At 41.6% G+C, this 23,603-nt stretch overlaps 1 protein-coding gene across 2 annotated transcripts in view; it reads left to right on the top strand.

Annotated features, from left to right (window-relative positions):
* Positions 1–23,603, top strand: part of ZFAND3 (zinc finger AN1-type containing 3) — a 302,188-nt gene that overhangs the window by 70,788 nt on the left and 207,797 nt on the right. For both annotated transcript variants that reach the window (XM_055138548.1, XM_055138547.1), the window contains exon 2: positions 12,300–12,340. In XM_055138548.1, coding sequence (XP_054994523.1) covers positions 12,300–12,340 — 41 coding nt within the window. The remainder of the gene's footprint in view (positions 1–12,299; positions 12,341–23,603) is intronic.

Here is a 23,603-nt window from a genome sequence, read left to right as displayed (position 1 = left end):
GAGAGACCATTATGTCTGGTCCTTTATCAACTTTCAGCACACATCTCCTATCTCGAGTGATCCCTCCAGCCATCGTTGACTTAGATCCCTTCTCTATCCCAGCTGCCTTCTCCAGGCTGAGGCAGGCTTCCAACCCTGAAACAGTCTGACTGACTCTTGTCTCTACTGTTTGGGTGTTAGTCTCCCATTATGTTATTTTATACTTCACAAATGAGTACAGTCATTCTGTGTCCCTCTCGCTCTGACTCATTTCACTTAGCATGGTACTCTCCATGGCCATCTACTTATAAGCAAATTTAACGACTTCATCTTTCTTAACAGCTGCATAGTATTCCATTGTGTAGATGTACCATAGTTTCTTTAACCAATCATTTATTCTTGGGCACTCGGGTTGTTTCTAGGTTCTGGCTATTGTGAACAGTGCTGCAATGAATGTACAGGTGCACATGTTATTTCTATTGTGCTTTTTTGTACCCTTGGAATATTGTTCTAGAAGTGGAATTGCTGAGTCATATGGAAGCCCAGTTTCTAGGTTTGTTTTTTTTTTTTTTTTTTTTTTCTTTTTGGGTCACACCTGACGATACACAGGGGTTACTCCTGGCTCTGCACTCAGGAATCACCCCTGGCGGTGCTCAGGGGACCATATGGGATGCTTGGGAATTGAACCCGGATTGGCCGTGAGCAAGGCAAACACCCTACCCACTGTGCTATCGCTCCAGCCCAGATTTCTAGTTTTTTGAGGACTGCCCATACTGTTTTCCAGAAAGGCTGGACCAGTAGACATTCCTACCAGCAGTGAAGAGAGTCCCTTTATCTAAGTGCCAGCACTGGTTGTTCTTTTCTTTTTGATGTGGGCCAGTCTCTGTGGTGTGAGATGATATCTTATTGTTGTTTTGATTTGCATCTCCCTGATGATTAGTGATGTAGAGCATTGTTTTTTCTCCCTGTGGCATATTCGATATGCCAAAAACAGTAGCAAAAAGTCTCACAATGGAGACGTTACTGGTGCCCGTTCGAGCAAATCGATGAGCAACGGGATGACAGTGATACAGTAATATTGTATCTTTTTTTTATAATCACAGTTTTTAAAATTAATTTATTCTTTTATTGAATCACCATGTGGAAAGTTACAAAGCTTTCAGGTTTAAGTCTCAGTTATACAATGCTCGAACACCCATCCCTTCACCAGTGCACATATTCCACCACCAAGAATCACGGTATACTTCCCCCCTACCTCCCACCTCCTCAGCCCCCCACCCTGCATGTGTAACTGGTAAATTTCACTTTACTTTCACTTTACTTTGATTACATTCAATATTTCAACAAAAAACTCACTATTATTGATTTGGAGTTTCTCCCCCCTAAAGTCAACCTGTTGAAAAGAAAGCATTTGATAATTTGTTTTCCATTGCTGAGAATGAAGAGATATGAGGTCGAGAGGCCGCACTAGCAGCCACATGGTTTTGGATTTCTGTATTTTAGTATTTTAGTAACTAAGTCCAGAGAAATATCTGCCAGAAATTGCAACATTGTAAGCTTGTACCTCTCAGCTACTTTATATTCCACATATGAGTGCAATCTTTCTATGTCTGTCTCTTTTTTTCTGACTCATTTCACTCAGCATGATACTTTCCATGTTGATCCACCTATATGCAAATTTCATGACTTCATGTTTGCTGACAGCTATGTAGTATTCCATTGTGTAGATATACCAGAGTTTCTTTAGCCAGTCATTTGTTTTTGGGCACTCTTTTTTTTTTTTCCATATTGTGGCTATTGTAAACAGTGCGGCAATGAACATAGAAATGCAGATGTCATCTCTACTATACCTTTTTGCCTTTCCGGGATATATTCCCAGGAGTGGTATAGAATCAATACCCAAAAGTCCATGGCTTTCCTATATGCAAATAATGAGAGAGAAGAAAGTGACATGAGAAAAGCAATCCCATTCACAATTGCGCCTCAAAAAATTGAGTACCTCGGAATCAGCTTAACAAAGGAGATAAAGGACTTGTCTAATGAAAACTACAAAACTCTACTTCAGGAAATAAAAGAGGACACGAGGAAATGGAAAGACATCCCCTGCTCATGGATTGGAAGAATTAATATTGTCAAAATGGCAATTCTCCCCAAAGCATTGTACGAAATCAATGCAATCTTTATAGGGATACCCTTGACATTCTTCAAAGAAATGGAGCAAGCGCTCCTGAAATTCATATGGAACAATAAGCCCCCATGAATAACTAAAGCAATTCTTGGGAAAAAGAAAATGGGAGGAATCAACCTCCCCAACTTCCAACTCTACTACAAAGCGGTAGTCATTAAAACAGCATGGTACTGGAACAAAGGCAGAGCTGTAGACCAGTGGAACAGGGTTGAATACTCTGACACACACACCCAAATATATGATCATCTAATCTTTGATAAGGGAGCAAGAAATGTGAAGTTGAGCAGGGAAAGCATGTTTAACAAATTGTGCTGGCAAAACTGGACAGCTACATGCAAAAAAATGGGCTTAGACCTCCACCTATCACCATGTACAAAAGTCAGATCAAAATGGATTAAAGACCTCAACATCAAACCAGAATCCCTAAGGTACATTGAAGACAAGGTTGGCAAAACCCTCCACCATATTGAAGCCAACGGTATCTTCAAAGCTGACACGCCACTGGCCAAGCAAGTGAAAACAGAGATAAATAAATGGGACTATCTCAAACTAAGAAGCTTCTGCACCTCAAAAGAAACAGTGACCAAAATACAAAGACAGTCTACAGAATGGGAAAGGATATTTACACAGTACCCATCCGATAAAGGGTTGATAACAAGGATATACAAAGCACTGGTTGAACTGCACAAGAAGAAAACTGCCGACCCGATCAAAAAATGGGGTGATGAAATGAACAGAAACTTTCCCAAAGAAGAAATCTGAATGGCTGAGAGGCACATGAGAAAATGTTCAACATCACTAATCATCAGGGAGATGCAGATCAAAACAACGATGAGAAGGGACTCTCCTTCACTGCTGGTGGGAATGCCGACTGGTTCAGCCCTTTTGGAAAACAATATGGACGATTCTCAAAAAGTTAGAAATTGAGCTTCCATTTGACCCAGTAATACAGTATCTCTTGGCCATTTGTATTTCCTTTTTTAGGAAATTTCTGTTCATTTCTTCTCCCCATTTTTTGATATGGTTGGAGGTCTTTTTCTTGTACAGTTCTACTAATGTCTTGTATATCCTGGATATTCACCCCTTATCATATGGGTATTAGGTAAATAATTTTCCTGTTCTGTGGACTCTCTGTATTTTGGTCATTGTATCTTTTGAAGTGCAGATGCTTCTTAGTTTAATGTAGTCCCATTTGTTTATGTTTAACAACATTTTCTTACTCCCAAAAGTACCCTTCATAAAAACTATTAGTATAATTTGTATTGAAGGAATTTAAGTGACATATTTAATGACCGATTTTAGGGAGCTGACAACAGTGAACTTGTCTTTGCTGCTATTTTCTCTGTTATAAAAGTGTATTCTTTGGGTAGAGAAATAGCTTAAATTGGCAGAGCACATACCTTCCATGTGTTTGAGCCTGAGGTTTGTTTGTTTTGGTGAACGAGGATAGTTTTTTATTGAAATTTGTTTAGAAAGATGTGAGGGAGAGAAAGAGGAAGGTAGGTGTTTGAGAGAATGCAGGCTTCTCCAGAATGTAAATGCGCAAGCAGAGAAACATATGGACAAGCAAGTGAGAAGCGTGCTCGGGGAGAAGGTGGGCTTGCCTAGCCCCACCGAGGCGTCTGCCAGGCACAGCCAGGGTGGCACAGACCGTCAGGCCACAGCTTAGAAACCTCATCCTGGAAACAACCTTAAAGAGGTCCCTCAACTGAAATTTCACTTTTAAAAAAGTTTTTTGCTGAATGTTAGTTTTATTTGAATTTCCTAATGTAAAACATGTATTTGTACTTATAGATGCAGAATTAAACAATCCTCCATTTTCTTAGTTAAAATATTTCCCTCCCCCGCCCCCCGTCTTTTAGCTGTTGGCCTTGATGACCAGAGTTGTCCTGGTGTCTGCAGTGCTTGCAGTCAGTTCTGTTGACCTGTGGTTGCTCACCTGCCTGCCCAGGCGTGTGCTCCCTCAGTGGTGGGCTGTGGCGCCAGCTTGCATCCTTTGTTGTCATGCTCCACATGCCTGGTTGTGGTGTGACTGGACATCGCAGCCCTCAGAACTGCGAGGATCACGCTACACAGCGGTCAGCTTCATGCCCACCCTTGAGGCAGCGCCGGTGGTTATCCCTGTGCCCTGACCGTGCAGGCCAGGTGTTCTCACCCACTGAGCTAGTCCTCTGGGCCCCAGGCCCCTGTTTTCTCACTAAGAGATAGTGGAGTGGGTAAGGCATTTGCCTTTTGTGCAGCCAGCCCATGTTTGATCCTGGCACTGCATACGATTCCCCAAGACCCACCAGGGATGACCCCGAAGTACTGCTGGGTGCGACCCCAAAACAATAAAAATTGTAAATAATAAAGTGTTAAAATAATAATGCTTGAATATATTTGTACAAATGTTTTATGAAAGCTTTTAGCTTTGTTTTGAAATAATTAAGATTCAAGATTCACTTGCATTTGTAATAAAAAATAGCAGAGATTGCATGATTGCATGTATTTGCATGATTTGCATGCATCTCACTTGCTACACTGATAATTGTATTACCAGCACCAGTTCTTAAGACAAAGTTTATGGAAACTATATGTTTATTTTTATATTGTTAGTATATAAGGCATTACTTTTCCTTATTGTCTTGAAACATTTACTCAAATGCTCCACATTTTCACACATATCTGTGTCTTTAAAACTTCTTCTAAAGATATGTTAAATAATGCCCCAAAGTAGAGAGAGGGAAATTGTCAGCTACAGAGGGAGGGGGAGGAGAGGATGGGGGGACACTGGGGACATTGGTGGTGGGAACTGCACTGGTGGAGGGATGGGTGTTTGATCATTGTATGTCTGAAACTCAAACATGAAAGCTTTGTAACTGTCTCACGGTGATTCAATAAAAAAATAAAGTTATGTTAAAAATCTATAAATGTTGATGTTTTTAGAAATTTTACTCAGAGCTACAAGCATCCATTCATGTGATATTAGGAGTGGTTAATATTTGATGGCATTTGTGATCTTCCCAACATTACAGGACTTCTATTATATTGCTTGGTAAGTGATCCTTAAGGGCTGTTTTAGTGGTACTTATTTCCTAGTAATCGGGAGAGGTTTTTACTCCAGAATCAAGTATTTGTGTTTTATATAACTTTCTTGGTTCTGGGCCACACCAGCTGTGCTCAGGGGTGTCCTGAATCGGCACTCAGGGATGACTCCTGACAGACTCCGGGATGACTCCTGACAGACTCCGGGGACCAGACAAGGATAGAGCCTGGGTTTGGGTGCAGGGCAGGCATCCTCCGCTCTACTACTGCTCCGGCCCCTTAAATTTTGTTTTAATTGATATTTTACTCCCTCTTGAAACTTGCGTGGTGTAATCTCCCTACTGTCTGGCATCCTTCTGCCTTAGAGTTTTTGGTTTCAGCCAGTGGCAGACCTTGACTGCCCAGCCCCTTGCGGGGCCTCTGGCTGGACAGGAGTTGGTTTCAGCCAGTGGCAGACCTTGACTGCCCAGCCCCTTGCGGGGCCTCTGGCTGGACAGGGGTTCTGGGAGTTGACTTCATCGCAGCCTTCCTCTCTGGCAGCCCAGCACCACTCCCCTGGTGCCCGCACACCTGGGGTTTCACTTCCTGGAATTGAAAACAGCTTTTTCTTTTTCTTCCCAGTTCCCATTTAATTTATAGGATATAATGACAGCAGTGCCTGTTTTGTTGCGAATAATTTTAAGAATTTGAAGAATATCTTAGCTCATGTTTGTTAGGACAGTTGCAGTCATTATATATAGTGTGGATTAGAGATATTAGCTCCATTTTTTTTCTTATGTGGAAAATTATTTGTATTCATTTATTTTTTAATCCTTAATCCTATTTTTATAAACAAGAATTTTGCTTGATCGTTTCCCCCTCTTTTCCTATTTTTGCTGATATTTTCTGTAGCCTTACCTCATCTTGTTTTAATTGCCAGATAGTGCTGGTCAAAGTTTTAGTGAGACGTACATGGTCAAAGATGACAGTATTACTCATTTTACATCTCTGTATCTTTGTACCTGGGGACATTGAACACGGTAAACCAGGCATATGGTATCCCCTTGCTGTCCTTCAATTTGGGTATAAAATGTTAAGAGAGTGCTCTTAACAGTACCCCACCTGTAGTCTAAATTACTACATTTAATTGGGCTTTTATGCAGTAGATTTAGATTGCTATATTCTAGAAACTAATTTATCTTATTAATAACTTCATCTTTTCTTTTGTAATGTTCCCTGAAAAAAAACTTTGCAGACATTATCTGAATGATTTAGAGTTGTTTGTAGCAGTTTTGGCAGACTGGCTGTGGTATTGAAAGCCTTTTGTCTTTGCCAACCAGGATGTCATCTGTTTGAACTGTACTTTTTCTTGTTTGCCTGGGGTGAGCAAAGAAGAATGGTTCAGTAGAGCTGTTTGTGGGTCTCTAACTGCTGTTGGCAGTCACCTTTTTCTGGCTGCTGAGTGTGAGGTGGCATCCCTGGCTCTCAGTCTCTGATGATCTAATTAACCCTCAGAGGCCACTAGCATGACGTTCGGGTACCTTTGCTTTCCCTTTCCTCTGCCATTTCTCTCATCCCGTCTCTTCTTAACACCATGATGCCAGCATGTGCCGCCAGCGGCTAACATTTGAATGTGGTTGAATTACCACAAATCGCAGCACTGGCATTAATGTGTAAAGGGTGATTTTGGAGGATTTTGAATTATAAAGTCTCATCAGTTGGATTTTGGAATCATCTTTCCCTCCCCACACCTACTCTATTCTTCTCTTCTCTTCTCTTCTCTTCTCTTCTCTTCTCTTCTCTTCTCTTCTCTTCTCTTCTCTTCTCTTCTCTTCTCTTCTCTTCTCTTCTCTTCTCTTCTCTTCCTTCTCTCTCTCTCTCTCTCTCTCTCTCTCTCTCTCTCTGTCTCTCTCTCTCTTTCTCCCTCTTTCTTTTTTTGGCTGGGCTGTTGTACTGGGGACCAAATGTAGGGCTGCATACATGCAAGCTGCCCTCTAGCTGGTCACTTTGGGTACCAGTGAGTTCATCCCTTTTCCTGTTAGTTGGTTTTTAAGAGACCGGTTCTCTTCATAGGGAAGGAAGTCTTGTGCTGGGAATATGGCATTGTGTGAGGTTCTACGTTGGATCACTCGCTCCATACAAGATAATGATAAGCAGAGAGAAATCCCTTTGTAGTCTATTTTTTATTCTTTTTGGTCATCCCTGATCATGTTGAGGGGCTGCTCCTTGCACTGTGCTTGGGGACTTTGTGCTGGGTCTAACCCAGAACTCCACACGCAGAGCACAGGCCCCAGCTTTTGAGCTATCCACCTCACTCTGAAGTGGTGGTGGTTGTTGTTTTTAGCTATGTCTACTCTTTATTGTATGTATATTTTCCTGCCTTCTAAATTTTCTGCAGATCTTCTAAAGGTATTTTCCCCCCAGTGGTATTCTCTGGTATGAACTTTTTTTCCGACTTTTTTTTACTAAATCACTGGGAGATAGACCCTTACAAAGCTGATGCTGCTTTTTTAAAATTTGTGGTCCTTGTCTGACTTTCAGAAATCTACAGACTAGATCTGGATGAGCTTGCATGTTTATGTGCTGTTGTTTTCCTCTGCCGTCTTGGATCTCAGGGTGCTGGAGACCACCAGGACCACTCTGGCCTCCTCTGGGCCCTCCAGGGCAGCCTGGAAGGCCCCATAGTTGGGGGTTCGAGCGGGGTGTGCCATAGCATGTCCCTAACTGCTCTTTCTCAGCCTCTGAGCTCATCTTTTCTTTTTCTCCTGCATCCAGACCTGGTTCAGTCCCCAGCAGGCCACGTGTTTCCCTGAACACAGCTTTTGGGGGCCACTGAATACCTCCATGTGTTCTTCTGTGCGCCCCTGCTTCCTCTCAGGAGAAAGGCATAATAAAATGCACGTCCAAAGACCTGGGGCATGTGTCTCAGTGCCTCTCTAGTACGAAACCCTAGGTTTGCTCTGCAGACAGCCCCACCCGCCTCCAGGCACACCTGCAGGCACGCCACACGCCACACGCTCGTGTGGTGCTGTTTCCTTTAAACCCGAGCTTTCTGCAACATGTGACAGTGCTTACTTTTGGCGTTAGAGCAGTGATTTTTCTATTTCTGTTTAAATGCATCTATTCCCCTCTAAATTCTGTAAAGGGGGGCTGTGTATTCCAAAACCAGAAAATGTCACTAATTACTATTCGTCCGAAAAAGAAAAAAACGAAACCAAACCGCATTCTCTCCAACTCTGTCTTGCTTCTTGAAGTGTCTGCTCCCTGTTCTCTCAGGAGTGACAGATCAGGGCCAGCTCCACAGGGTGGCATTATCCACCACTTGTAACACAGTGGGACAGAGCTCCTGACAGGCTACTAGAGATTATGGAAGTCCATTCTTCTAGATGATGTTTGAATGACCATTATGAAATACTCAGAACTTAGGTTTTTCATGCTTTCAAGAGAGAATTCATTTTTCCCTTTTACAAATACTAAGTGTTCAGAAGCAATAACTTTTGAAAAACAAACTCACGAAATACTAGGTGCGTATTAAGTACCAAGGAGTGCCTAAGAGAGACCTCACTCTTAAGACTCTTCTTGCTTGTGGTGAAATGTGATTAATGCCAAGGAATGATGTGTTGTGAAGAAGCAGAAGCAGCAAGAACGTTTTGGTTGGATGGAGAGGTAAAGCCTAAGAGGGAGGCTTTCCAAGAGCTGAGTGGCAAGGAAGAGCAAATCTTAAAATGACTGAAGAGAGCAGAAATGGCATTGTCAGGAGCTCAGCAATTCAACCAAGGAAAATAAAAAAAGGAAAAAGAAGATTATGATTGGAATGCGGTACAGATGAGAAAGTCAAACATTAAGAAGGAAAGAAGAGAGGTAGGAAGAGCCAGATCGTAAGTGAACTTAAGAGGCTTTGGTAAGAAGTTCCCATACTGTGCCAAAAGCAGTGGGGAATTGGGTGATATTAAACAAGAAAATAATATGCCCCTACTTGTTTTGTTTTTATTTTGGGATGGGTTGCTTTGGGAAGCCAGCAGTTCACTGCTGTCCAGACTAGCAAGGAGACGATGCTGCATTGACCCCACTGTGGAGGGAATTAACTGGGCCATCCTGTACACCTGTTGATGCTTAGGGAACTGAGTTTATTTATTTAAATAAAATTACAAAAAAAATTTTGACTCAGTGAGATACACAGTTACAAAGTTACAAAATTGTTATGATTAGGTTTCAGTCATTCATGGAGATGAATTAAAAGTTGGAGTTAAAGTGACCAAAGTAGAAACATTGACAAAGGAAAGTGGTAGATAATTTTGGAGTCTATTTGGAAATACAGCCAGTGATTTTTATTGCTTATTGCATATGAGATACCGTAGGAAAGAGGAAAATCAAAGTTGATTCCAGTGATTCTAACCTGAGCAAGTGGAAGGGTGGTTTTGCCAATTATAAAGGTGGACAAAATATATCAGATAAGTATGGGGAGGGGTACTGAGAGGGCTATAGTTTGAAATGTTGAATTTGAGCTGCATTTGAGATGTATAATTGGAAGACGCCTGAAGTCAGAGCAAGGTTAAGAGGTTTGGGATAAAGGTAAACATTTGTGAGTCTTCAGAGATATAATTAGAGTTTAAAAGTGCAAGGACTAATTTATTAGTATTTTTTAACTCGATGGTGACTTTGGGGCCCGGAGTCATCCCTGTGGCGTGTTGCTCTCTTCTGAGTGATTTTTGAGTCTGGACTATGGCCGTAAATGAGCTTGTATGGCGCATGGGGCAGTTCCGGAGCATGACTGCTAGATTACCGCAAATACAGGGAGATGGGGGAGGTCGCCCATTCCTGTATCCACGCAAGCTGGAGATTTCAGCCTCAGGTTCTGCATACCTGGGCTTTTCAGCAAATTCACTCCTCGATGAGGCTCGTCTGAGCCTGTGAAGAGTGGTCGTGAGCATGGCAGCGATTGAGTTCTGGAGTTTTTAGACTGCTGGGCCTAGTTGGGGCAGGTGGGGGGCACTCAACCACCCCTTGGTCTCTGCAGCCTGTTGCTTTGTGTTGCTCCCTTCGGAGAGATTTATTTGTGAGTCTCTGGATCATGGCCATTAATAGGCTATATGGTTCCAGAGGCAGTTCCTGGCTGTGACTGCCAGGCTCCTAGAAGAGACATCTCAGACTCTACACCACTGGTGTACCAAGAATAGCACACCACATTTGATGGGGGTGGAAAATAGAAGGCAGCCAATCTCAGGGGGAAATAGGTGTGTGTGTATGTGTGTGTGTGTGTGTGTGTGTGTGTGTATACATGAACATATATGTGCTAATATACATATTAGCGTACAAGGCTCAACCTTTAACACCATGTTAATAATCTCTTATACAAGGGCTTACTGGCTCCACAGTGAAATACAACAATCTTCACACTTTCCTCTAAGGAAACTTTTGAATCATTTTTAGCGGATTATTCATAACAAACAATAAAAAATAGGTACTGCTTTGGGGGCAGGCTTGGGGGTCGGGGTGGGAACATTCAAATATCGTGGTGGGAAGGTGTAATGGTGGTGGGATTGGTGTTGGAATATTACATGTAATCAATTATTGTCAGCAACTTTATAAAGAACTCTTCACCTGTTACTGTAGAGTCTGACTTGGGAAAAGAAAGATAAGTAGTGACATCCGCTCCCACCAAGTTTGTCACTCCAGGACAATGACTGACCATTGGGTCTTGGGGAATTTTTCCTTAAGAAGACTCATCTGGAGAAGCTCATTCTGTTTTGAACACCTCTCTGTATCCGCCCCTGCCCCCCACCCCCCCCAGCGCTCAGCTCCTTCCTGGTCAAACTCAGGACTGTGGAGCCCAGCATGGTGGGCAGGGCCTCGAGGATGCCTGTGTCCGAGGCATGAGTGCCTGACTCACTGTACTGCTCTTGGCCTCTAACTTACTTTAAATAAAGCTATTTCACTTCACTAAAAAAAATAAATACAACTTGCTAAGAGAGTAGAAGATCGTTGACTTTTCCATAGAGCAAAGATTTCGAGTTTGGGAGGACTAGACCGACTCAGTATTCGGGAGGGATTTAGCTGAGGAGCGGCACCACGGCAGCTTACCCAGTGTGATGAGACTCTCTGGGGAGGTTTCTGAAAGAAAACTGTAGGAATGAGCCCAGTCGAAGAGTTGCGAGGGAAGGAGCAATGAGGAGAGGCACACAAGTTGCTACTGTGTGTGTTGTGTGGTGCCAAGTGCTGTGCTGTGTTGTGTTGTGAGGCAATGACAGGATGAGCTTAGACCTGAGACTGGATGCTTACTGGGCAGCTCCCAAGGCCTGTTCAATGGGCGAGACTTCATGCCCTTGATTCCTAAGATTCCAACACTTGAGCAACTTGGGAGGTGGTAGGAACATTCCCTCATCAGTTTAGTTATCAGTTACAACCTTTCCTAAGGTGTTTCCTAGTTAGAGAAATGTTAATGTGATTTAAAAAAATGTGTTATAGAAGATAAACAATATGATCATACCCTTCTCAGGGGTGTTGGGAAGATTAGTAAGATAATCTGTGTTAGGTGCTCATGTAAGTTTCATATTCAGTGAATTGTAGCTATTACCAATAAATGAAAGAACATGAAAAATAATTTAGGAGCATCTGAAGGAGTTTTGCATAAGATCATAATGTGCCTAAGCTTTGGAATAGGATAAGGATGAGGCTTTTAATGCTATAGAGACAATTATGGGTATGTGTATGAAGAGAAAATTTTACTCTTTTACAAGCAGACAAGATTTTTGTTATTTGTATTAATGATTTTATATAGTATATATTTCACTCTAAAGAGGATGTGGTAATGATGTGGAATAAATATACTCTTACAAGTTTATTATAGCACTTCTGAACTTGCTGCTATGTTAGTTCCAAATACAAAAATATTAAGTATTGGCTAACTTACAGATAAATGAATAAACAAGCACTGTAATTTATTTATGTATTTATGTGTTTGTTTTGCTTTTATTTTATTGTGGGAGTGGGTGGCTGCATAGGAACATTAGTTCAGTTGTCTAGCAGAAATTCTTTGCTAAGTTTCAAAATTTTTTTATGTTTTCATTAGAATTATACCGAAGTTTTAGCTCTTCTTTCTTTTTTTTCTTTTTTCTTTTTTTTTGCCCAGGTCCAGCAAGACTATGAACCTCTGTTCCAAATGCTTTGCTGGTAAGTGCAGATAAAGGTTTTTTAATTTAATTTCTTCTTTTGGTTAATTTTGAGACTATCTAAATTTGGCCTTCTTTTGCCTTTTATGCATGGGGTTTTGTTTTCTTTGCTCATATGTGAAAGTAGTTTCTCCTCACTAAGGTGCTTTCGTGTATTTGATTGTCTTCTCTGAAAAGAAATACACATAATTGAATCAAATAAGCTTTTCTTGGGTTACAGCTATAGGTGTGCACTGGGATTGTAGCAGAATATTACATACCCAGCTCTGATTTTGATTTCATTGATTAATGATAAATTTTGCTTTTACTAATGAGAATGCAAAAGAGAATATTTTCGGGGCTGGAGCAGTAGCACAGCGGGAGCGCATTTGCCTTGTGGCTGAGCTGGGTCCAATTCCCAGCATCCCATATGGTCCCCTGAGCATCGCCGGGTGTGACCCAAAAAAGAAAAAAAAAAGAATATTTTCGTGTTGGAGTAAGGGAGAGACTCATGCAGAATTAAACTTTAAATTAAAAAAAATTCCAGTTCCTCACTGAAATCACTTTGGTAAGCCATTTAATGACGTCGAACCTTGGATTTATCATTTATATCATGGATAGCTTGAACTTGATGTTTGTCAGAGGCCGTCTCTAGCCATTACATGCTGACTGATGACTTATTATTCTTTTATGAAGCTAAAGCCTAGAAGCTTATTGTTTTTTAAAAAGGACTCTAATCATCTTATTTAAAATGACAAAGTCTTTAATAATTATGTTTAACTTTCTTACTACTTCATTTTGTCAAAGATAAAGCTGGACACAGTTGAAATGATGAAGATAGATTTTAGTAATACGCTGACTACAAGAGGGTCCAACATGAACGTGTATTTATCTTCAGTTCTGCGGAGGTGACTTGAGTGTTTATTACAAAGACAGAATGCAGTAGTAGGGATGGATTGTTAGTTTTGTCTAATTGAGCCAGGGAAGTAAGGGTTGCTCTATGGATGTGTGGTGGTTAGGCCTGAGACTTGATAGTTATTGAGGTAAGGTGGTATCTTCTAATAGAAACTTTGAGATTCTGTCCTCAAGGGCAATTGAAAGAAAATGGATGAATTTATGTTGTCTTTTAGTTTTTATAAACCAAGATTGAGAATTGGTGAAGAGACTCACTTGAGCCTAGCTAGAGTTTGGTGAATTTCTGTATTTTATTATGTTGTTTGGGTAAGAAAATAACTGTAGTGCAAAGGTTTTTTATTCCTGCCTAAACTTGGGGGTGGGGTGGAAAGGGCTTGGGAGTGCTGGGCAGATGGCAGTTGGTGTCTGTTAAAAGTTGGAAATTCTTCATCTAACTTTGTTTTTGCAAGGAAGAAATACTGGTTTCAACCAACTTTTAATAATATTTCTGCCATTTTAAGTGAATGTGTTCTGCCTTTCTTACCCTGTATGTCTGCAGATATAGATTTGACTGGATGCTTCCTGAACGATGAGTTTCACTTTATACTTATGATGAAAGGAGCGGTGAGACCGAATGTGTACTACATTGTGTGGCTCTCTCTCTTTGTGGAGCTGGTTCCTCATAAAAGTTCACTCTGACAGAAGGCCAGGCACCTCTGAGTAAGGCGACTCACATAAAATATTCAAGAACTGTCTCAGAGGTTTGCTCTCTGGCTACACAAACTTGCCAACTTGCTTTCTTGCCAGTAAAGTCCCCTTTTCTATTTATTAGTTACTGTTTTTAGTTTTTTAAAAGAACTGTCTCCTAGCTCTATAAAGTTTTAAAGAGTTACTAATAAAGACAGTTTAGCCACGATCTTTGTGTTTCTTTGGGTTTGTAATTTTATTTTCTATGTTATAATGATTATCTTTCTGGTTACCCATTTTTAATTACTCTTTATAAAACTTTGTTATTTAATCAGTCAATATTTTGGCTTTGGGGATACTTAGCAGTGCTCAGGCCCTGCTCCTGGCTTTGTGCTCAGAGGTCATTCCTCCTGGGTCTGAGGGGGCCATATGTGGTGCTGGGAATTGGCTGTATGAACCAAGTACCTTAGCCCTGGTACTTTTCTCTGGTTTGCACATTTATTTTGATAAAGAAAATAAAAAATCCTTCTTCCCCTAGCATTGTTTGTAAGGAATTAGTAAAATTCTACTGCCTCAAGTACCATTTAGGGTTTTTTTTTTAAATTTTAATTTAAAAGACAAAAATTATTGAATTATAAAGATACATTTGTGTTCAGTTTCTATATGAAGACAGTATAGAAATGCATTATAGCAGCAGAGGCATGAAATGTGTAAGACTGTAAAGATTACTTTGCCAAAGCTCTGTGAGTGTAAACACTTCTTTAAAGTATATTGTACAGTATACTTTCAAAGATGGAAAAATAATCTTAAAATTACCCGTGTGGGCCAGGGATACAGTGACAGTGCATATTTTCATGTGTATAATGTCTAGGATTTTACCATAACACAAAGCAAGTAAATAAAAGCTTTGTGAGTCTTTAGGCTAGAGAGACTTAATGATGTGTGTAGTGAAAAAGTGAATTTGTATGATTTTTACATAAAATTGAATAAAATGAGTGAAAGCTTGTTTAAAGTCTTTCTGAGGTAGTAAATTGTTAGATTTGGGAACTCTGGGTGCTGGTGTAAAGTTAACTTTGATAACTCATCTGTATCTCATAAAAGACTTTGCCTGTAAGAAGTGCTGTCATCTCAGATGTCTTCTTTCCTCATGAAGGAGGGTTGGACTGTTGGCATGGGAGAGGCAGTATATGGAGTGGGGCACCGTCCTTGCATGTGGCCAACCTGGGTTTGGTCACTATCATCCCATATGGTCCCCTGAGCACTGCCTGTAGTAAATCCTGAGTGCAGAGCCAGGAGTGACCCCTGGGCGTTCTGGGTGTGGGCACCCCCCCACCCCAGTTGGACTGTTTGAAATTAGAGGAGGGAATAACAAAGGAAATATGGAAAGCGAGAGTCACTGAAAAATACTGAAGTGTTCTGGCAAAATATACCAGGTGGTTGTGTTTCTCTGAATTGTTGGGATAAGAAATGTCTTTGTCTTCCATTTGCTTTTATGGAGAAGAGTGTCCAGTGTGACTGAATTTGTTGTGTGAAGACTTACAGTGCAGTAGGAATGTGAAGGTAGGGCTGGAGAGATTGTGCAGTATATTTTAAAGCACTTGCCCTGCATGCTCATGGGCCCTGGCATGACAGTAGGCCCCGAGCACAGAGTCAGGAGTAAGCCCTTAGCATCATCAAGTGTGGCCACCCCCATCACCCTCCCCACGCCAGGGTTACACCTGGGAGAGAGGTACTAAGGGCTCAGGTGTTTGCTAAAAGGACATGCAGTTCATTTGAAGTTAGGAATAATGACTTAGCTACTGAGATGGACGATATTGAAACGCCTGTGACCATGCTAGCAGCTGGTCTTGCTACAGGTCGTTTCTATTTTTTAATTAAAAGTGTTAATTAGGGCCTTTCTATCAGTGCTCAGGGTACCCAGCGGGTATTCCAAGTAGTCCTTGGCCAGACTCTGTGGGCGGGGTCAGTCACAGTACTTCTGCTCAGTGCTGGTGGCAACTAGGCCGCTGTCGCTGTGCTTGGGGGAACACATTTTCTGGAGGCTACACCTGTGTTGCTCTGTTGGGAAAGGGGCTCACTTGAAATGGGGATTGAACTCGGGGCTTTGTGAACTCCAGGCATGTGTGAAAAGCTAAATCTCCAACCCCCAGATCTTCCGAGTTTGGGGTGGGGGGTGCTCTGGATTGGTGCTTAGGATGTCCAGGACCCTTCCTGTTGATTCTCAGCTACCTGGGCCAGGGGGTCACTGTGAGCACTCTGGCCGTGCTGGGGATTATCTGGGCCACCCCAGCAGTGCCGGGGGTGGTGGTAGGGGCTGTGGGGCTGCACCCTGGCCATGCAGGGGCTTGAACTGGGTTAACCATACAAGGCATGTGCCTTATCCGTTGTACCTCTCTCTGGACTCAGTGAAAGAAATTAGTCTTTTGGGGGGAAAGTTCAGTTTTGATTTTCAGTATGTTCAACAATATTATTTGTCAGTACTGTTCTTTCATTTAACGTTTTATGTTGGATAGTATTCTCTGTCAGTTTTCTTTCACTTGACATTTTAATTTTAAGTTTTTGTATGACTACTAAAAGAATCAGTTAATGTCTATAATAGTGACAAAATTTCATGACATAGTATTTATGTTATATTGAATAAGCATGTATTGATTGAAATGACTTTCTATTTCAGTTTTTCAGATTATGGGTGTTGTGGTTCATTAGTGGGTAGGGAAATCAATTTAACGGGTCATGATCAGCATCTTAAGAAATTGAGGATTGCAAATCATAGTGCATCTGGAAAAGGGTGAGTGTTCTTTTGTAAAACCTCTTAGTTACATATATAAATAAAATAAATAAAATAAAATAAATAACTTTATAAATAAAATTAAAATGTAATGGATTGTGATATCTTAGTGTGGTTTAAAAGTTTGAAAGACACAGCATTGCAGAAATTTACTGGAAAGCCATCTATTTGCTTTGAATCTCATTTTTTTTTTTTTTTTTTTGCTTTTTGGGTCACACCCAGCGATGCTCAGGGGTTACTCCTGGCTTTGCACTCAGGAACTACTCCTGGCGGTGCTTGGGGGACCATATGGGATGCCGGGGATCGAAACCGGGTCGGCCGAGTGCAAGGCAAACGCCCTACCCGCTGTGCTATCGCTCCGGCCCGAATCTCATTTTCTTAACACAATAGGACATATTAACCTTCTCCGTCTTCAGGGGTTAGCCAGTATTTTTGATCTTTGTTCTGAACTTTTGAGTAGCTTGGATTATGTTATTTTCTGTGTGAAAGTGTGAACTAAACAGGATTATTTTTTGCTGTGTTAAAATGTATATGAAAAGTCAAGCAACAGATAAATCTCAAAATGCAGAAATGAAATGACATACAAGTTTATATGCCCAGTTTATGAATTGAGTAGAAACCCAATTTGTGAATTTTATATACTAACTGGTCTTCTATATTTTAGGGACATCCAGTAACTAGTGTATGATGACCGCAGGTGCTATTGTATTGAAACACAGTTATCATTAAAACAGTTGTCTTCACAGAGTGGTTTTGCTAGACAAAAGTATAAATTATAGAAACACCAAATAGTACTATGTTGAGAAGGCAGATTGATTGATTGATGATTGATTGATTTGTTTTCATCTATTTGGGCCACACTGGATGGTGCTCAGGGATTCAGGGGTCAGAGGTCACTCCTGTTAGTGCTCGGGAGAACATATCCAGCTTGGGGGGATGAGCGTAGGTGGGCTGCACAGCAAGGTAGTTGCCCTACCCTCTCTACTTCTCCTTGGAAATGTGTAAAGAACTGATTGGAGTCTCCCGGCAGAGTGGCATTCCTTCTGCCATCATAGGAATGCTTGCTGTGGAGTAGAGCTGATGGACCTCGTCTGCCATGCCCCTGTCCTTCTGCTGGGTCCTTTATTCCTTAGGAGTCCTCACGGAAGCTTTTACATCCATGGTTTAACTGACAGTCCTCCAGGGCAATCTAGGCTCTCTCTTCTGTAAAAAATATTGCATGCCCCTATTTTTTCCCAGTCTGTTGTCCAATTTCAAAGCGATTGCTTTAGTTTTAGATGTTTGCCACAACAGCATCGCACTTCTTGCACCAAAACCTGTGTTGGTCAGGCTTCAGCCAGAGAGACAGAATCAGCAAGATAGATATGTTGAGATAAGTTCTTAAAAGGACTCGGCTCTCCTGATTGTGAGGTGGACCAGGCAAACCCAACATCCATAGGACAGGCGTATGGCCTAGAGGAACTCTTGGGCGGGGCTGAATTTCTTCAGAGCACAAGGGAGGCAATGAAGGACACTTATAATATCCTTTCATACTTCAGAAAGGAGTAGGTATACAGCTATATTCCCAGGGAGGGAAGATTTTTTGAGCAGTTCTGATGCCAGAGACTTATCAAAAGACATACTTAACATTGATAAAAACAGATTCCATTGGTTCTCTGGACTTTTTGACAGCTGTATATTTAAAATTTTTTTTCCTTTTGGGTCACACCCAATGATGCACAGGGATTACTCCTGGCTCTGCACTCAGGAATTACTCCTGGCAGTGCTCAGGGGACCATATGGGATGCTGGGAATCAAACCCGGGTTGACTGCATGCAAGACAAACACCCTACCCGCTGTACTGTCACTCCAGCCCCTGTATATTTTTAATTTTTTTTTTTCTTTTTGGGTCACACCTGGCGATGCACAGGGATTACTCCTGGCTCTGCACTCAGGAACCACCCCTGGCTGTGCTCAGGGGATCATATGGGATGCTGGGAATCGAACCCGGGTCGGCCGCGTGCAAGGCAAACGCCCTACCCGCTGTGCTACCGCTCCAGCCCCTATATTTTTAATTTTTAGTAATTTTTAGTAACTTAAAAATATACAAAATTGCGAAGTCAAAGTAAGCAATTACTTTTAGGCCATGGATATAATTCCACTGTATTGTTTTATCTGACTAAATTTTAAGAGGTTTGATGTTCCATGATTCACCTAATATTGGGGATGAAAGATTCACAGTGTCAGAAACTGTCTTTTTAAAATTTTAGCTTTTACACGATTGTTCCTTTGAAAAGTAAGTTTTCATTTTGTTTTATAGAAATGGATAAGAATAAGGGGCTGGAGTGATAGTACAGAGGGTAGGGTGTTTGCCTTGCACTTGGCCAACCCAGGTTTGAATCCCAGCATCCCTTATGGTCCCCCAAGCACCGCCAGGAGTAATTCCTGAGTGCAGAGCCAGGAGTAACCTCTGCATTGCTGGGTGTAACCCAAAAAGCCAAAAAAAAAAAAAAAGGATAAGAATAAAGCATTTCTTAAATTATAAGTTAATGAATTTTTTGAAAATTAGTTTCAATATAACTTTCATATATTAGTGAAACGCTGATTATGTTTGTATGTTTCTTGGTTATAACTTGTGCCTTGTAAAGAAAAAAGAGCAGTAAGGGAGCACAGAGCCAGGAGTAAGCCTTGAGTAGAGCTGGAGGTGGGTTCCCTTCCCCCTTCCAAAAAAAAGAAAAGAAAATAGTAAAGAAAATGATATTTATCATATAGGAAATATATCTCATTACTTGAGCTAACTACTTTGGTAGGAACCTGTTTTTGGCTACCTATATAAAGTGATTTTATATTTTGGGTTTTGATATTTAATATTGAAGAAGATTTTGTAATTAATGAATTTTAGTTACTGACTTTGGTCAGCAGGAGAACATTTTGTGTAGTAATTTTAGTTTCACATTTATTATTTCTTGATATTGTCAGAGAATTGCAGTTTTAAATTCAAAATGGACTTCAGGGAGGGCTTAAGGGACTCAAATAGCATTATTAAAAGATATGATTTTCCCCATAGCTGCAGTATTTTGTATTTAATCTGAAAATTATCAAGCTTGCTTGCTGCTATCAGACTTTTAATCTCAATGTAGCCTGAACATCAGTGTCCCGTGTTTTATGCTCTTTGGGATGCAGTTAGGCAGGGGTTGTTGGGGGTTGGACACTTTGGTAGCAGTGATGTGAGACTTCAAGACCACGAGTGCCAATAGCATTCTAAACATATTACTTTATCTTTATCTAAAAAGCACTGTCATCCCATTGTTCATTGATTTGCTCGAGCGGGCACCAGTAACATCTTCGTTGTGAGACTTGTTACTTTTTTTGGCATATCAAATACGCCACAGATAGCTTGCCAGGCTCTGCTATGCTGGTGCATACTCTCGGTAGCTTGCCGGGCTCTTCGAGAGGGGTGGAGGAATGGAGCCCGGGTCGGCTGTATGAAAGGCGAATGCCCTACCCACTGTGCTATTGCTCCAGTCCACTTTATCTAAAATAAATTAAAAACAAAAAGCGTTATTTTTTAAAGCATAAGTAATTAGTTTGGTCGATCATTCTCCATCACCTTTTTTTCTTATTTTTGTTCCCACTGGGCAGTGCCCAGAGGCTGTTCTTGGCTCTGCTCAGGAGTGAGCCCTGGCACTGCCTGGCAGACTGTGGACTGACCAAGAGTAACCCAGGGAAGGCAGGATGGGCACTGTGTTCTCTTGCAGGCCTGGAGCTTGTCTTCCCTTGGAAATAGCCTATCTCATTGTCGTCCTGATTTGGAGTTCTCCGACGGTAAAGTGATACTGAAAAGACGTGCCTACTGCCATCCCCCTGGTCTTCCTCTGAGAAGTGTCTGTTCATTTCCTCTCCCCATTTGTGAATAGGGTTTTTGAATTTTTTTTTTTATCTTTGAGAGTACTTTATAATGAAAAAGTGCTTGATACGGACATATCAAAAATAGGAACGTTCTTTGTTGACAGAGATATGGTGATAAAGGAACTCTCATCCACTGTTGGTGGGAATGTCTGGTACAACCCTTGTGGAAATCAGTACGGAGAGTTCTCAGTAAACTTAGAATTGAGCAGCCATGTGACCCAGCAACTCCACTTTGGGGCATCTGTCCCCAGGGCATAAAGACACTCTCTCAAAAGGACATATGCACGGTTACTCATTGCTGCAACTCAGTATGATGGTTCAAGTATGGACTCAACCTAGGTGTCCAGTGACAGATGAATGAGTTTTGAAGATGTGGCATATAAACACAATGGAGTACTGTGCAGCTCCAAAGAATGATGAAATCATGTTGAGTGAAGTGAGCCAGAGGAGGACAGACAGACAGGGGATGACCTCACCTAGCTGTGGGATATAGATACTGGGTGGGGAAATGTAGTAGAGAAGGATACTTAGATCATCCTTGACCCCAGTATTTGGAAAGCAGACAAAGGAAAGAAATCAAGGCAGGGGTGGTAGAGAAGACAATGAGAACTTTCAGGCATACAGTATGCAAATATTTAGGCATACAATAGGCTAAAGTTGTAACAGGCAAGGGCTCTGGTTATACCAAAGACACGAGTCAGGGGCCTGGCTATATGCCCCAAACATAGATTCAGCAGAACTGAGAATGTGATCTAAGGGGCAACCACTGAAACTCTGAAATGTGCCTGTCAAGTTGACAGGCGGTGGGAGGGGGTCTGGGAACACAGGTGGAGGGAAGTTGTCAATGGTGGAACAGTTGGCATTGAATTATTATATGTCTAAAACTCAACTATTAATAACTTTGCAAATCATGGGTAGTTAATAAAAAAAAATAGCCTAGAGGACCAGAGATGCAGCTTAATGGCTTGCTGTGGAAATCTGAATTTGATCCCCAGACTTGGTGCCCATGCACTGCCAGGGTGTACCCTAAGAACGAAACTCAGAACCCAGGGGCTCGCTGTACTGACCCAGCTCCGTGTGCTGGCCGTGTTTGCTCAGAACCCAGGGGCTCGCTGTGCTGACCCAGCTCCGTGTGCTGGTGGTGTGCACTCAGGGTGCCCTCGCGGAGAGGGATGTGACTTCTGAGCTGAGCTGCAGGAGCCCCCAGCACTGTCGGTTATGGCACAAATAACCAAACCCCCAAATGCCACTCTTCCCCTCCTACCCCCGTAGCACAGGGACTGGACTGAAAATGGACTTTAGCTTTAGGGTCGATATCACATATTCATATTCACATTTGGAGAAAGGAACATTAAGTGCTGATTGAAAAGATTACAAAACAGTGTTGTATTATCCTATTTTTATTAGGCTATACATATTTTATATGTAAGTAGTTATATGGAATAATATTTAAAAGAAGGTATACGAAAATTTTAATTTTGGAAATCTCAAAAGTAGCAGTATTTGTGGCTGGTGGTTCTTGGGTGGACACACCCATCAGTGCTCGGACTTATGCCTGGCTATGTGCTTCAGGGTAAGACCAGGAGCTGCCCCAGGTCGTATGTGCTGCTAGGGATTTTATGGGTGATTTTAATTAATTTTGGCTTTGTCTGTTAATTAAGGCTTTTGTTACTCTTAATTGTAGAATATATTAATTTTAAAGAGTGCATTTTGCTATGTCTGGCTGACTTCGGAACTGGCTAGTTTTATGTCCAAGACACTAGCTTGCAGCCTAGAAAATCTAAACATTGACCCCGAGCACCCAGGTGGGTGTCAGGAGGCACAGCAGTGCCCGGTAGATAAACAGAGGCAAAGTTTGTTTCTTCAAGATAGTTGGGTTTGGTGGTAACTTTCAGAACAGAACACCAGATTTCCATGTGATAGCAATGAAAACGTTGGCTCATGAACCTGCAGTTCAGTTCCTTGAAGTACATTGTCTCTTTTTTGTTTCCATTCCCTTGTAACGTTCAGAGTAGATTGGGCCGGGTTTCAGTTGCTCTTGAAATGGAGAACTTACAGGTTACAACTCAGCCTTTTGTTTGCTTTCCAGCCAACCCCAGCAGTGCTCAGGGCGCACTCCCGAGGGGTCAGGAAACATCTGTGGTGCTGGGGTGGTGTGGAGGGCAGGCGCCCTACCCTCGGGGCTGGTCTGTAACTGCCTTCTGAGGATCTGCCTTCAGAGGAGCAGGGAGTCTGACAGTTTAAGCACTTAGGCATCCTCTAAGTGCTTTAACAGAAATGGTAAGTGTTCTGTACCTGATAGTAAAATAGACAAGACAAAATTATCAGTTAGTCCCTTTATGGCATAGTGAAACCAGTTGAGTCTGTCATATCTTAAGTTTTTAAATCACTTTTCTCAGTTAAAAGGGAGTTGCTTTCTTAGAGCATTTGAAAAGGGTTCATAGCTTTGCAAGTCTAAGTTGGTGACTGTTACACAACTCTGATTTCAAGTGTGGCACATACACTGCTCATGTGTTTAAGACAGGAGTTCAGTTTTCCTGTTGGTGCGTACCTGCTGTGAGTTGCCTGAAATTCAGAATATATTTTGTTTTTGTGTTTATGGGCCACATCCAGCAGTTCTTGGGTCTTACTCCTGGCTCTGTGCTTAGGGATCACTCCTGGTGGTGCTGGGATCGAATCCAGTTTGGCATTGCACAAGGTAAACGCCGTAGGCTCTGTGTGGCCCAGAAAATCAAAAAGGAAAAAAATATAGTAAACTCCTGCAAGCCAAATCAGAATTAATAAAATTAAGATATTATCCTTACATTTTTTTTCTTTATAATGTTTAAAAGGTGGGGGAAAAACGTTTTAAAAAGCAAAAACAAGTGGGTGTTTTTCTAAGCAATTTATTTTGGTTTGTAATGGATGGGGGGCGGAGGAGTCTCCAAAGTCGTTCTTAGGAAGATGAGGTCCCCAGTGATTCTCTGTCAGCAGGGCCGTCAGTTTAGTGCAAGGGCCCCCCAGTGCTTCGAGGGTCCTGCTAGGGATC

Source organism: Sorex araneus, chromosome 5 (genome assembly GCF_027595985.1).
Source record: "Sorex araneus isolate mSorAra2 chromosome 5, mSorAra2.pri, whole genome shotgun sequence".
Taxonomy (NCBI): Eukaryota; Metazoa; Chordata; class Mammalia; order Eulipotyphla; family Soricidae; genus Sorex; species Sorex araneus.
This window is presented reverse-complemented; position numbering and strand designations above follow the sequence as displayed.